Raw genomic sequence first — 16,080 nt, forward strand, 5'->3', positions numbered from 1 at the left:
TAATGCCCACAGAAGTGGAAGAATGTCAGCAGTCAGAAAATGCACCTGCAGTTGAATCTGGTCACCTGGTGGCAGAGCAGCAGCAGCAGATTATTCGGAGCAGCAGTACACCTGATGTCACTGAGCCACTGTGCTCAGGGTCAGCTCAGGGTATGGAGGAGGTTCTTCGGTTATTAATGCAGAAATGTTGACTCTGGCTAAGAAGAAGCTTGTATGACTTACTGCTTTCTGCATTTATTCTACTTATTTCAAGGGAATTTACTTCTTAGTTTTGGAATTTAAGGGTATAATTTCTGGGAATAAAATATTTTCACTATTTATTTTAATATAGTTATATAAATTGCACTTACATATGTCCAGTGTTTTTCCAGTGTGGCATGTTTGGGAACTAGAAAGATGTCCTGAGTGGCTGGAACAGGCATGAAGCAGAGAAGGTTACACCACAAGGTCAGGGAGAGGAGCAAGTTAGGTAGAAGGCAGGGCAGGATTAGGTGGATGTGGGAAAGAGCCATGAAGAGAGCCACGAAAGTTGACAAAATGGAAAGCTGCCCAGACTTTTGAAAAATTTTATTGGCAGCTTGTAGACTCTATTGACATTGAAAATAAGTCTTAATAGCATTATTTTACACGGTTTCTCCAACTTTCAGCAGCAGCATGGCGTAGAAAGCAAAGAGGCAGATGGTTGGACCATTGTACACATAGAATGAAAGAACATATGTAAATCATGTCTAGTGTTAATGAACATACTTACCATTCAGTTTACTTTTATGAATTACATAAAGAAAAAAATAAACCTTATTTATTTACAAGTTTTCTCAAAATTCTTAATGTCACAGGCATGCTAACCTCATCAAATGAGTAGGGAAGTATTGCTTCTTAGAATTTTCTTGAAATAAAAAAATGCAATAAAAAATAATTTGAGAACTATATTATCTGAAGATTTTCTGGTCTCTGAAAGTTTTTGTGTAAGATTGTTGTGATATTTTCCCCTTATATATTTGGGTAGAACCCACCATTTGCCAGTTTTCTGTGGGAAGGTTTTTAAATACCATTCAAGTTTTAAATCATTATAAGACTATTCAGATTTTCCTTCCCTGTTTTAATTTTGATAATTTTCTTTTTCTAGGGATTTGTTTAATTCATGTATTTTTTTTTCAAATTTATTGGTCCCAGATTTTCACAAAATCCTCTTATGGTCTTTATGTTTGTAGGCTTTGTGATGATATTCCCTTTTTAATAACTGATTCTGGATATTCTTTTTCTCAGCAGTCTTTAATCTTAAGAGATTCTGAGCCACCTTACTGATTTCTTCTTCCTGTCAGCTCACCTGGCTAACTCAGGCAGCTTTTTTCTGAGATCTTTTCTTTACAACCTCCAGGACAGTGTTCCTGCCTTCTCTTGTGCTAACATAATGTGCTGAGAAAGAAGTGGCATTCAGTCCTTTTACAAGGTCACTGTGGGCCAAAGGTTTATAGTGTGGACTTAACCCGTAGACTACCAGTTTGCCAGACCTCTGACTACCTGTTTTATCTATCTTAGAATTTCTATATTTAATAATTACCTATATATAAAAATACTTTTTCAGTTTTACTACCTGACATATTCCTCCTGTTGATTTTTTTCCCCACCAAATCTCTATCTAGGTCAAAAGGTAGAAAACACACAGAATTTGAGTTCTTCAGAGCCTAAGCCTATCCAGGAGAATAAAGGATATGTGAAGAAAGAATATGAAGGAATAACAGTAAGATATTTTCAAACCAAATTAATTTGTCATTAAACATAAACATATAAATTACTGACACAATAATACATTTATTAATGGCAGTAATAGTTTTCCATTTAGATGGGTCATAAGCCCATGTAACCTTGAAGTCTTTTAAAGTCTTGCTTGCTTTCTATGTAAAATTATAGTCACATTACAAAAAATAGAAAAATTAACATGAAATGGAATCCACCACCTGGTGTGTATTTGGCACTCTCTATTTTTTAATCAGGTATTTTTGCCTTTCAAAAATACATTCAGATCCCTTGTTCCTAACATCATTTTAGGTAGTAGCCTCCATCTGACATGAGTTGCTAGGTAAGTCAGTTTTTGCAAAGATCTGTTACAGTTTCTTTTTTTTTTTAATGTGTAAAATAGCATTTTTAAAACAACTATAAAGTATAAAGAAGAGAATTTAAAAGTAGCCTATATTTCATTTATGCAGATAACTCCTGTTTATTCATTTTTTTAAAATGTGGTATATATCATAGAAAACCCCAACATCATAAAGGGTACAAATTAAAAAGAGAAAGAGTTTGCCTGGAAGATAACCAGTGTAAAATTTCTTTTGTCTTTATTTTTTAAAAGGACATATAACAGCTTATATATGTACGTTCTGTATGTATGTTTCAGTAATCACATAAACACCCACAAACTAACGCCTCAGCTTAAAAACTAGAACATTTCCAGTGGCACTCCTTTGGCTCGTAACTTCCTTCCTTGTCCCCTCACAGGAGCAGCATTTTCTTGGCTGTGTGTTTATCATGCCCTTGCTTTGCTCTGTAGTTAAACAATATATATCCTTTAGTTTTTCTTATTTTTAAACGCTATAAAAGTGATGTTATTGTTTTATTCAGTCATTTATGTATTTCTAAGATTCATCCACATTGCACCATGTAGCTGTAGTTCATTAACTCTTCTCTGCTATATGTTATTTTACTGCGAATATACCATAATCTATTTCCATTCTTTTGTTGATGAACATTTAGATCATTTGAATTTTTTTTAATGAAAGATGCAGCTATATACATTCTTGTATGTGTTTTAATATCTACAAGATTAAGGTTTTCTCTGTGGTAGCTATTTAGGAATAGAATTTATGAGTCATAGAGTAGAAGAATATTCTACCTTACAAGAGAATGTGTGTTTTCCAAAGTGGTTGCACTATATATTTCTGCCAGCAACATACAAGTTACCATTCATTCACATTCGTGTCAGCACTTGCTTTGCCAGATTTAAAAAAAATTATGACTTATGTACGTGAAAATGGGATCTTATTTTTTTATTTTTCAAATTACTAATAAAGTTTAAAATCTTTCCATATGTTCATTGATCATGTGTGTTCAACTGTGCAATGCCTAATGATGTCCTTGCCCCATGTCCTATTGATTTGTCTTTTTCTCTTTAATTTGTACTAATTCTTCATATAGCCTGAGTACTGATCCTATTTTGGTTGTTTCTGGCAGATTTATTCTCCCAAAGTACATCTTATGTTTACACTTTCTTTGTGGTGTCTTTTGATGAAAAGATGTTCTTAATTTTTCTATTCTTGGTTATCAAACATTTTTATGGCTCAGTTTAATGGAAATTTTAAAATACCAGTCCACAGGGATAAGTATATTTACCTTATATTTGTAAGTGTTTTCGTTTTTTTCTATACATATAAGTCTTTCCTCCATCTGGAATTGATTTTTATCTGGGGAGTGAGGCAGGGATCCAGTCCTCTGTCCCACCCTGCACATAGATAGCTACATGTCCCAGGTCCCATTTATTAAATTATTATTATTTTTTAATTGATCTGAAATACCACCTCCCTTTTTCATATATACTGTTTCCCAGATGTGTGAGGCTTTATTTTGGTGTCTCTTACCTTGATTCTGGTTACTTTATTTCTCTGCACAGTAGTACAATATCTTAATTAGGTAGTTCCCCACTTCTTTATCCTTTCCCAACCTCTCCTAATGGAAACTATTTTTCTACTACCTTTTGTCTGTCATTATTGCTATTCTTGCATTGTTGAGAAGTCCTCCATTCATCCTCTTTGTTGTTTCTCATTCTTTGTCCTTGTCCTTCAATTTCACTATAGTATATTTAGGTGCAGTTTCTTTTGGTTTATACATTTGTCTTTTTGATATATGCTCTGTGGCAAATATTTGTAGATGCCGTCTTCCATTGTTTTTGGAAAATTCTTGGTAATCATTTCTTCACATATTGTCTCTTTTGTTCTCTCTGCTCTTCTGGGATTCTAGGTAAAAGTATGTTTAGACTTTCTTATTCTGTCTTCCATGTCTCTTAAGCCCCTTTCATATTTTCCATTTTCCTTATCCCTCTGGGTACATTCTAGGTAATTCATCAAATCTGTCTTTCATTCAGTTTAATAATTCTCTCTTTACTTATATGTAGTCTGCTATTTAATACTTCCATTGAGTTTTTTAGTTCAACAATTATGCCTTTCGCTTTTGAAAGTTCAGGTTGATTCTATTCAAGTATATCTGGTATCTGTGATTTCTAATAATCTCATGTTGCTTGTTTATTTTTGTAATTCTTATCTTTTATTTTTTTAAATTATTCATCTATTATACTTCTAAATTCTTTATCTGATTATCTATAACCCTTGGGAGGGGGGTTTAAGTCTAATATTTGTTGTTTCTGAGACTCTTGTGCATGGTGATTTATTTCCTTAGGTGTTTGGTGGTCTTCGATTTAGTTCCAAGATGGCTAATATTAATCTAAGAAAACTTGAATGTCTGAAGTGATGGAGTTTCACCAGGACAGCCTTTGCATTTGTTTCTTCCAGGAACCAGGGAGTACTACTGTAATCCTAGAGTTTTAGTTCTTTTGCCACGGGCAGTGGTAATACTAGATTTACCCTTAAGATAGACCCATTTCACTACCCAGGTTTCTCCTTGCTTTTGGGAGAGGGGCTGTGGATTACTTGGATTTTCTTTCATTTCCTTATGAATCCCAAATTAAAACCCAAATTTTTTATGTAGGATCTAGTTCTGTAGCTGGTGGACATATCACTTCTCAGTCGGAAGCAGAAGAGCCTGCATTCTGCTTTTCAACTAAGGAAATATCTGGGTATATTTCCATTATCACATTAGAGCTATATCATCCTTCTTTAAGGCTGTATAATATTTTTAATATACCATTGTACACCTTTTTATGGCTTATAATTATTCTGCCTTTTAATTAATTATATCTTAGTCCCTACTTCTCATTTGTTTGCTTGTTTAATATTTGTTCTTTTACTTGGTTCATTAAATCTAGGTTTTCTTAATAGACGCTACACTGGAGGACCTTAAATTTACATTTTCATTCCTGGATTTATCTTGTCTCACAATCCTGAATTTTTGTTGCCTACTTGTTACAGAACACACAAGGGGGGCCTGGGATGATATATTATTATTGAAAGAAGGCCCCGGGTCTGTTATGTCCGCCGCCAGGGGAAAGACGTCTCTCAATGCCAGAGATTCGTGAAAAGGAAAGGAAACGTTTATTTAATGTTATACTAACTTAAAATAGTGACCTAATGTCTTTACCAAAATCCCAAAGTCCCTTAAAACACCCACAAACAGACACAGTCCTTCCTTCCTTCCCCCTTTGCCCAGTCCAGAGTACCGTATCTCAGGAAAGGAAATAGAAGTCCATGGCTTAGGCAGTCCTCTGGTTCTTCCCAGTTAGAACTCCATCTCGACTGGGGTTCCCGGCACCCTCCGCTGAGTCACCGGGATCTCTGCTAAAACCAGGTGGTGGTTCCCCCTTTTAAAGCTGCGGGGGTCCCCACTCTGCCAGGCATGTGGTCCTCTCTCTCTCAGGGCTGCAGGAACAGAGAGTCCCCACTCTGCCAAAACTGCATGGTTCTCTCCTCCAAGGCTGCCGCGTGGTTCTCCCTCTCTCAGGGCTGCAGGAGTCTCCACTCCGTCAAGGCCACGTGGTTTCTCTCCTCAGGGCTGCGCATGGCTCTCCTTTCTAAAGCAGCACGGTTCTCCTTCTCTCAGGGCTGTGCATAGCTCTCCTCCTCTGGGCTGCACATGGCTCTTCTTCTTAAAGCAGCCTGGTTCTCCTCCTCAATGGCTGTACATGGCTCTCTACTCCATCGAGTCTGCGTGGTTCTTCCCTCAATGGCCGCCAAATCTGGGTTTTAAATTCCCGCGGACAATCTTCCTCTGCAGCCCCATTTCCGACTCCTCCCACACTCGGCTTCACATGCCAGAACTCTTGTTCTTCTAGCTTTACTGGGCTGCCATCATGAGTCTGGGCAGGCGTGGCCCCATGTCCTGGAGCCAATCTTCTCTGAGCTCCCACGCAGGCGCTATAACTCAGGGGACCTGCCCTCCCCAGTCTGGGTGGGGAAGTTACTTCTGTTCCCCTGGCTTAGAGCTGATCACGGCTACTTAACATATCCATGCAACCAGCCAAAGGCCATAGATATGCTAAATGACCAACCCAGAGGTTAGCTGCAAGGCTGTTGCTATGCAAAACAGCTCTCAATGGCCCTTTTCCATTTGTCCCTTCCCCCAACCCACACCCTGGGGTGGGGGATGGAGACATCTTAAAATCTCCTGGACACTTTAAGTTCTGGACCCCATTTCAAATGCCTATTTGGGGTCCCCCTCTTGGCTGCACCCTGTAACATACTTACAGGACATTCTCTTTGGATATTCAGCCCATAGGTGAAAATTCAAATATCAGAAACTTTCTCTGTTCCTTTGTTTATTACCCTTTTTTTCCTTCCTTCCTTTGTCACCATCATTAACATGGTCCCCTAGGTTCATTTCCTTTTGTGATTTCATTTTATTCCACTGTCATATGCAGCTGATTATAATCTCTTGTCTCCCATTCTTCAGCATTTTTCTTTTTTAATTATTTTATTATTGTTCAATTACAGTTGTCTGTATTTTCTTCCCACCCCTCTCCCCCCATCACCTTCAAACCCACCGCCCTCCCTTGCTTCCACCCTCCCCCTTGGTTTCCTCCATGTGTCCTTTATAGTAGTTCCTGATGACCCTTACCCCCTCTGTCCCCTCCCCCCTCCCCTCTGGCTATTGTTAGATTGTTCTTATTTTCAATGACTCTGGTTATTGAAAATTTCTTATTTCATTTGCTTTTTTCTTCTGTTGATTATGTTCCAGTTAAAGGTGAGATCATATGGTACTTGTCCTTCACTGCCTGGCTTATTTCACTTAGGATAATGCTCCCCAGTTCCACCATGCTGTTGCAAAGGGTATAAGCTCCTTCTTTCTTCTACGCAGAATTCCATTTTCTTACTTGCCTTTTCCCTCTCTCTCTCTTCCCCGCTTCTCTCTCTTTTTTACCAATAAAAGCCTTATCTGCTCATTTCTGAATCACCATAACAGTTCCATAACAATTTCTTCTTAACACTAATCCTGCAGATAACTACTAGACTTTTCTATCTAGATATGTTTTTAATCACAATAAGTCATTGTTTGGAAGAACATATAGTTGCTCATTTTGTCAATGTTGGGTTGAAATTCCTAAACCTGATGTTGAAGGCCCACTGGCAGTTGCCTCTTTTAGAAGGTGGTCTTCATTTTCTTATCTTTTTTTCTCTTCACCTGCCTGCCCTGCATGGCCTGCTATAATCAGCTTCTTTTCCTACACATAGAATTTGCTGATTACCACTCAGTGCTTCCTGCCTTGAATCCCCTCCTGCCTTCTCTCTACCACTTCATGTCTGTTGCCTTCTTGAACAGCTGTCCTGTTACTGTGGCCAATTAAGGTAACACTTTATTCTGCATACCTTGTAGAAAAGTTTATTTGCCTATTTTGCTTATGTACCTTGTTATCATTTTGTGTAATTTATATATGTTTTGTCTCTCCAAGCAATGCATAAATTTTATAGGATGCAGATTGCCTCCAAATATTTTGGTGCTCTATATTCAATACAGGGTCCAATGTTGAATGGTGCTCAGGAAAGTCTGTTGCACGTTTAACAAGTAAGGCACTAAGTGACTTTTAGAAAAGTCTTGGTGGAGTTTATCCCTTTCCTGCCAGCAGACTTACCATCTGTGGGAAACTTAGGCCTTCTGGAGAATTGCATTCACTATATATGTGTGTTTGAGCAGAGGAACAAAGAGAACTTGAAAATAAAGTATTTTCATATAATTTTGTATTTCTTTTCAGTAAATCAGTTTAATTGAATGTCAGTTGACAAAGTAGAAGCCATAAATTTTGGATCGTGAGTAATTTATAATTCAATTATAATTTGTGAACACATCCTTTAAATAGAAACAACATTCAGGTTTTTTTGTTGCTACTATTGTTTATTTCTCTTTCCTTAGAAATGTAGACTGAAAACTTTACAGTCTTGTAAAATGAAAACTTTCCTGTAACAAATAAAATATTTCTTTTGTCTGAAGATCTTAGTTCGAAGAAGCAGCAGCTCTGCTGAACTGGATTTAAAAGATGATTTGCAGCAGACACAAGGAAAATGTAGGGAAAGACAGAAGAGTAAGTTCCAGGAAATGTGGTGTGTTTTCATCCAGATCCAGAGTTGTTGTATTTCATTTTCTGTTTACTTTCTAATTTAAATGCTATCATCTAAAGAGATGTGGTTGCGAAATGGGACATTGTTATTCCTGGAATCTTAGGATTGATGGACATTTAGTTCACACATACAATAAACAGTCCCAGTCAGTTACCTGTACCTTAGAGGCCTATCTCCACCACCTTCCCCCTACCACCACCACCAGGCCTTTCCTCAGAGAGGCACAACCAAGACTAATAGCTAGGTGAGCAGACAAACCAAGAAGGAAAAATGATCTTCCCTAGAGTATCCCCACCAGCTAGGAGCAAAATGCTTCAGAAGCACATTGAAGTCAATAGTGTAAGTACTTAAAAAATAATACTTGATTGGAATCCTTACACATTTTATCATGTGCAGTAAAATGTGGCCCTCATGTGTCTTAAAACTCTGCTTTCTCAAGAGCAAGTGCTGGGCCACCTTCTTCTCAGAGCAACGTAGTAAACAACTCAGGTCCAGGGTGTTCTTGGTGGGATATGGAGGAACTTCTCTTAGTCTCCTTCAGTCCCTGTTGTCTTAGAGTTCTGTGGCAGTGAAGTAAGGGACTTAACGGGTTAGTAACTAGGACAACTTTCAGTTCTTTGAAAATGGAAAGAGGACAGCAGATTAGAAGCAGTAAGGCTGGGAACTGTCAACTACAGATACAAAAAGCAGCTGAAAGAGTGAGCCAACAGAAAGGGGAGACACATAAATTGTTATGAAGTAGACAGGAGACCTGGAAGAGTAAACTGTCTAGGTCTGTTTTGTGTTAGACAAAATAGCCCTCTAAGGCTTAATAGCTTTTGAAAGCATCATTGTATTTTAACAAATTACAACTTTTTAGTATATGAAGGAGAGAGTTTCAACTGCAGATGTTTTGCTGCAGAATACCTTATCCTCTAGTGATCCTGGGTGATTCAGCCTGAGTTGAGGTCTAGACATCAGGCTCAAAATGTAAAACATTATTAGACTCTTCTAGCCAGCAGAATAAACTTGCATTTGTAGTGAACCAATTTCCCCCCTTTTCTTCCACCCCCATTTTATAGTTTTATAAGTTGCAGTACAAAGCTTAAGGAAATGATGCAGTCCTTTGGATATATGGTATAACTAAGTTGAAGCTTCTGAAAACGATGCTACTTGTGTGACATACAGTGAACTATAATAATTATTAAGGTCCTGCACTTAAAAGCTTTGTTTCACTGAGCAAGAGCCCCACAAAGGCATGTTTTGAGTCCTTCTGCCCTTTATGACTCCTGTTGTGTCAGGTGTTTATTTACTTGTGTGTAGGTAATTGTGAGCATTCTAATTTCCAGCTATTAGTTATCTCAGACTTTGCTTCTTCCATTGTGCCAGGTGAAAGTGTCAGCAGTGACACAGCTCTTGGCTGGAACAATGAGGCAGAGTTGTCCATGACTTCATGGCAGACCTGTGAGGAAGATACAGAACTGAACTCTCCCACAGATGTTGTAGCTGACTCTGATGCCCGCCATTGGTTACAACTGAGTCCCACTGATACTTCAAACTTCACAGGTAACTGTGTCTTTGAAAAGGAGGCAACAGTGCTAATGGATGGGAGATCCCATGGTTTCCTAGTTGTAAGAAATTTAGGGGTCCTTTAGCACAATGATGATAAGGGTGCCACCTCCAACCAAATTGCTTGTGGCAGCCCCAACCACCTGTTTATAATCAGTCATGAATTTTGAGACATGTGGAGAGGGTTCTAAATTAGTGGCCAGATAATAGAAAGAAAACTACAGTCACTATCCACCAAAGGAAGAAGTGATGATACTCATGTCAAGCCTTTGACATCCCTGACTCTGAAAACAGAAGAGTGATTTTATTCACTTTATAAGGGCCCTAAATCTAGGATAAGTTTTAGACTTTGAATAGCTTATTGATGAGTATGTTTTTGAAATTTTACTATAAAAAGTGAGTACCAGTGAGCATAGTACACAACTTAAGAGATAGAACAACAGCCCTGGTGGGCTAGCTCAGTTGTGTAGAGTATCGTCCTGATACACCAAGTTTGTGGGTTTGATCACTGATCAGGGTACATAAAGAAGCAACCAATGAGTACATAAATAAGTGGAATAAAAGTCAATGCCTCTCTCTGTCTCTCTCTCTTTGTCTGTCTCCCTTTGTCTCTCTCCCCCACTCCTTTCTCTCTCTAAAAATGGATAAATAAAATTAAAAAAAATACAATATCCAAATCAGTAAGATTTCCTAGAAGGCCTTCTCGAGTCCCATTCTCCCATTACTCTGTGACCCTATCTCAAAAATTTTTATAATCCCTTGATTTATTTATATATCTACCTCATATATCTGTCCTCAAGCAATCAAATAGATCATATTTTTAAACTTTTAAAAGTGATGTTATACTCCCTATTTTTTTTTGCACCTTTTACCCCATAGTATAGTATTTTTAAGATTCATATATGGACTACAAAGCCAAACTTTCTGGGTCTGCATCCAGGCTTTGCTGAGGAATTGATGGGTGACTTTGAGCAAGTTAGTTAATCTCACTGTCCTTCCTCTTCTTTTCTGTACAATAGGTATAATAATAGTCCCTACTATAGGGTTGTTGGAGGAACGAAAGAATGCACATACAAGTCTAGTGCACAGAATATTGTGTGGAAGTGCTCTGCAGTTTAAGCTATTCATATGCACACATACACACATACACATGCACACACATGTATAATGTGTGACCCTGGGGGTGCAAACCTTGAAAGGTTTAGCTCCCTCACCTTTGTGACAGGGCTGTTGAGAATGGTGACCCCAAAGAGAGTTGGGTATTTGTTTTGCTGAGTTTTTGTGTCAGGAGAGACAAGTATGCTGAGGAATTCAGTGTGGAAAACACTGACCATAGCCAAGTCTTTCCTGGTCTATCATGCTCATGTTTACATACAGGTATCTTTTATGAAACAACAAGCTATAAATCACATGTTGAGAAGTTGTTATTAAAATGCCAAAAATGATTTTCATATAAAGTTTTACCTTAAGTAGTTTTTTTTTAACCAAGCAAATTTTGGTTTCTATTCATCCTAATGTAAAATTTAACCAGAGTCTCTGATGTTTTGGAAGTTTCTGATGGAGTAACATTAAAACTTTATAAAATTTACATAGAAAAGTGGTATACGATAAAACCTCTTATGTATAAAATAGATAAGACCAAGAAATATCTTAATGTGTATTTAATGTATGTGTGTTTTAAGAATAGAATAATAAAAATAGACCAATTAGCTATAACATACTGCCTTATAATGCTGTAGTGCTATCCTTAAAAGATAGTAGACATTTTTGGTCTGTGTATTCAAATCTGCCATGGTAGAATCCTTGCAAAGGCAATGAGAAAATGGGAAAATATGGGGTTAGTTTGTAAATTATTGGGTAGCAATTTGTACTTCTCAAATTTTCATTTCCTTTTACAGTGATTTAAAATTGTTTATATATAGTTATGTATAATGATTTTGAATAATAATACTGTAAATTTTTATGGGATCTAACCCCTTTACAAAGAACTTGATTCTGTACAGTAAGAAGGCTAAGTCTGACATAGTCTGTTTTAGAGATGGGAAAACTTAGTCCCTGAGAAATTTAATCTAGCTAGAAGGTACGTGCCACAGTTAGAACTGGATTTTAAAGTGTTTTGACTCCACATGCAGTGCTGTCTACTCCCTTCCACTGCACTGCTGTTAAAATTACAACTGCAAAACCCTGTAAACTATTTGAAAATCATTAATACATTTGTGGAATAAATGGCTTCTCTGGGTTTAATATACAGACTACCTAAGGGAAACTCATGGTGGCACTATTGAAGGCAATACTGAATCTTTAAGTTGAATTTATTTAAACAGAAACTAGTTTTAATTATTTTTATTGAAAAGAAAGAAAATTGGGTGATTACTTCCTTTGTCCTTTGGAAAGATTAGTTTTGATCCCATTTCAGAGTATACATGGGATACCTCAATTTAATAAACTTATGTGAGGTAACTGTATATGATGTGTCATGATTAACTCCTCCAGCTACTTAGCTCTTCTTTGAAATGCTGATGTAGAGAATCAGCACACTCAGTTCAATAGTTCATCTTGTCATCTGTGAAAAGGACAAACCGTAATATGATAAGGTTTAAGGATTATCACAGTTCTGAATTTAACTTTCTGTGCTTAAGAGGATTTCTTTGTAAATGTACAAAATAAAACTAATGTTAGCCTGGCCTTTAGGACATGCCAAGAGAGTGATCAAACAATTTGAGTGTATCTGTTTCTCATTGTCTAAAATCTTAAATTCTTTTATCACTGGCAAAAGAACAGTTTAGTTTTGTATTTGCTTTCTCATTTAAATCATTTCATGTTTACTGAAAATAACAGCTAAATTAACTGTGCCTTCTGTCAAAATGTAATGGGTATTTGTTTTAATCTGGTATGGTAAGGCATGCAGACATGGAAATGATTATCATGAAGGAATAACTTTATACTCACAGATCCCTAGAAACAGGAGGCCAGGCCTGCTGTGCAGGTGAGCCACACAGGAAAGCACCAGAGTTGGTCAGGAGACAGTGGGAAAGAGGGGGAAAACTGTGCAACAGCCTTAATGTCATTTCCATGGGAAAGGAAAGGCAAGCCAGGGTAAGCAGAGATAGGATAGCTACTTTGAACAGTTTCAGCTAACTCTGGAGCATAGATGCTGACCCTGATTGCCCAGTGCCAGGCCCTGGGGTGACTGTGGCAGGGAGATAGATATGTTGGCTTGATGTGAAAGAGCCAGATAAAGGAGATAGTTAGGAGGTATGAGCTTTGTATTGGGTAGTATGAAAGGGACAATTTCTGGTGAGTTGTTGGCTGTCTCTTGGAATTATTAACCCTAGGAAGGGCAGGGACGGTCCTTTCCTGATCTGGAGGTTCTGAATCCAGAGCATCAGTTGATACCTTTATCAATTTTGTTCTGCTGAGGTAATGATTTTGAAGAATATTTACGACTAAGAATATTCTCTTATACTAAATAATCTCTTATTTAGCAAATAAGCTCACAAACTGGAAATACTGATTTTGATGCTATAAGAAGTAAAAACAGGAATAATCGTAACCACAGTTGATTTAATAGCTTACCAAGAAAACAAGACATTTCCTTGTAGTGACAAATAATGTGATAAGTGCTATGAGGTTCATATACAGAAAGTTTTAATCACAGAGATAGACAAATAGAGTAATAGAATAGAATATAAAATACTGAATCCACACAGGAATGGAATCATGATGTTATGAAAGAGGTGGCAGTCTAGATCTAGCAAGGAAAGGATTAATTTTATCCTTTTATGCCTGTGGGGCAAGTATTTAGCCAAATAGAAAAAAATGAAATATCATCCCTACCTTACACCATGCTCAGTCAATTCCAGATGGATAAAATACTTAAACATTAAAAGGAAATTTTAAAAACTTTTGGAAGAAGAATATCTTCTAAAAATATCTTAAGACTTTTGGATAGGGAAGGTTTTCTTAAACAATATGTTTTTTAAAAGCTAACCGAAATAGAGTTATTAGTCATTAATTTAATTGCAGCATAATTAAAACTTTCTTTTTATTATCAGAAAAACTTTAAGAACTCTAAGGGGTGGCAGAACCCTGAAGGGAAAAAGCCAGCTTTGGTGTTCTTCCCCCTCCAGGTTCCTTTCAGGTCAGTGATGTGTTTTAAGATAAGGTTTAGTAAGAAATTGTATTCAACATTTTGGGTTAGTGAGGAGAAGGTCACTGTTCTTCCCCTGCTGGAATATAATCTCGGGGAGGGTGTCATTGTTGTTCACAGCTGATTCTTGACTTCCAGAACTGTACAGGGCAGGAGAGGAACATTAGTAAGCCGAATCAATGAATGAACAGGGGTGTCCAACTCATAGGCAGCATGTGGCCCAGGATGGGTATGAATGCGGCCCAACACAAAATCATAAATTTACTTAAAACATTATGAGATTTTGTGTGTGTGTGTGATTACGTGTCATTATGTATTTAATGTGTGGGCCAAGACAACTCTTCTTCCACTGTGGCTGAGAGATGCCAAAAGGTTGGACATCCCTCCTTAAGTTTAGACTATTGTTTTATTTAGTTAAAATACCATTAAATTTTAACCTTTTTTAGTAATAAAAAATGTGAGATTGTTTCAAAACCTTTTTTGTTTAGTGTATTTCTCACATCCCTGCCTCCAAATATTGTTATAGAAATCCTTTTAGCACTTCTGCTTTTAATTATAGCTGTGCATATGAATTACATTCATTGTTACCTGCCTCCAAAGCTGTTTTGGTGAAATAGTGTGCTTGTCGGCGTTGTCTGCCATTAGACTTTTTTTTCAGCATTTTGGCTTTGATCTGTCTGATGGGTTGCTCATCTTGGAAAGCAGATAAGGAAGGAGAGAAAGTCAGGCTCTAGTGCTAGCCAACAGAACACCAGCAAACCTGCTACCTCTCCACTTTGGATCCTCAAAGGTCAGGCCTGATTTTTCTGGTCCCAGAATTAAGGTGTTTCAGTTCAGCCTTTAGATTTGTCTTTAATTTCAAATCAAAAGAGAAATTCATTTCTAAAGTGCCTGGTATGTTTCTTTAACACTCTACCACCCCTACATAAAATTGCCCCTGTGTGAAATCATTTGGTCATAAGTGCCTATTTTACCAAGACTTATTTTATGACTAAAAATTTTTGTGTATTTGCAAAGTTCTAAACTTTATATTGCTCTGTTAAAAATCATGTATATGTTTAGAGAGAAAGAGATTTTATTTGTTCACAAGAGTTTCCAGTTTAATAAGAAATATTTAAATGCCCCTGCTGCATTTAGTCATAATGAAATGAAAAGATCCTAGGTTAGCATACCAGCTTGCTCATGAAAAAGAAAATAAAAGTAAATATTTGGCGTTTTTTGGGTGAACATGAAATTTTCTGAAATCTCTCAAATCCCTATTTTTCATTAAGTACTGCTTCACTGAGGAACCATCTACATGTAAAATGTCAGCATCTGTTCTGTTACTTATGCCATGAGTGCAGTAGTTTGGGGCAAAAACATTTCATCTCATTAAAAATTTTTTCACAGTAATATTGAGCATGCAATTATTTCAGACACTTCTAAAAGACTCAACATATTTTGATGGCAGTGTTACCTAGGATTTTATCACTGAGGTATAAATTTTTCAGCGAGCATAGGAGTATTGAAAAATTTTTTTAGATAGGGTCCTTTTTATAACTAAGAATGTATTATTTGCAGGTAGCAAGGAGGTGCAGATGATGAGGTACCTAGCCTTTTTTACCTTGTGGTGTCACTCAAGCAAAGCTGCAGTGTGATTGGAGTTTAGGGGGCTAATCTTTATTTTGTATGGCTGCATTTTAGGAATGGTGGGAAGGGATTAAATAGAACTATAAATCATCTAATCCCCTTACTTTTTAATACCCCTCAAGGGATTAAAGACATCATAGTATTTTTTATGAGAAAAATAAATGCCATATTATGCTCTTTATTCATTTGGGGTCTTGTGTTGATTTATAAACTTTCATTAAAGCTTTATCATACCTTCTTGACAGATGCTTGGTATTGTACTTATTTTATAGATTAAACATTAGGAGGATGAGTCTCTTTCAGAGAAGAAAAGACCCATAATCAGGCTTTTGTTCTCTATACCTCCCGTCTTTGAGTCACAATGTTTAGGAATTCCATTTTGAATTAGATCTGCACATTTTAGTGTGTCTCTTTAGTGGATTATATGATACTTATATGGGAAATACAGATGTGTTTTCTTTTAAGAAGGAACAGTGCTCC

The 16,080-nt window shown here is 36.9% G+C and overlaps 1 protein-coding gene and 1 long non-coding RNA gene across 4 annotated transcripts in view; one reads left to right on the forward strand and one right to left on the reverse strand.

Moving 5' to 3' along the window:
* Positions 1–16,080, forward strand: part of RALGAPA2 (Ral GTPase activating protein catalytic subunit alpha 2) — a 369,400-nt gene that overhangs the window by 157,147 nt on the left and 196,173 nt on the right. For all 3 annotated transcript variants that reach the window (XM_036009474.1, XM_036009475.1, XM_028523690.2), the window contains 4 exons: positions 13–150; positions 1,644–1,741; positions 8,146–8,236; positions 9,642–9,818. In XM_036009474.1, the coding sequence (XP_035865367.1) occupies positions 13–150; positions 1,644–1,741; positions 8,146–8,236; positions 9,642–9,818 (504 nt within the window). The remainder of the gene's footprint in view (positions 1–12; positions 151–1,643; positions 1,742–8,145; positions 8,237–9,641; positions 9,819–16,080) is intronic.
* Positions 1,998–6,632, reverse strand: LOC118496770. The gene is made up of 2 exons (XR_004899322.1): positions 6,400–6,632; positions 1,998–5,122 (listed from the first exon to the last, which is right to left on the reverse strand). It is a non-coding gene; the product is annotated as an uncharacterized LOC118496770 (long non-coding RNA).

This window comes from Phyllostomus discolor, chromosome 9 (genome assembly GCF_004126475.2).
Source record: "Phyllostomus discolor isolate MPI-MPIP mPhyDis1 chromosome 9, mPhyDis1.pri.v3, whole genome shotgun sequence".
NCBI lineage: Eukaryota > Metazoa > Chordata > Mammalia > Chiroptera > Phyllostomidae > Phyllostomus > Phyllostomus discolor.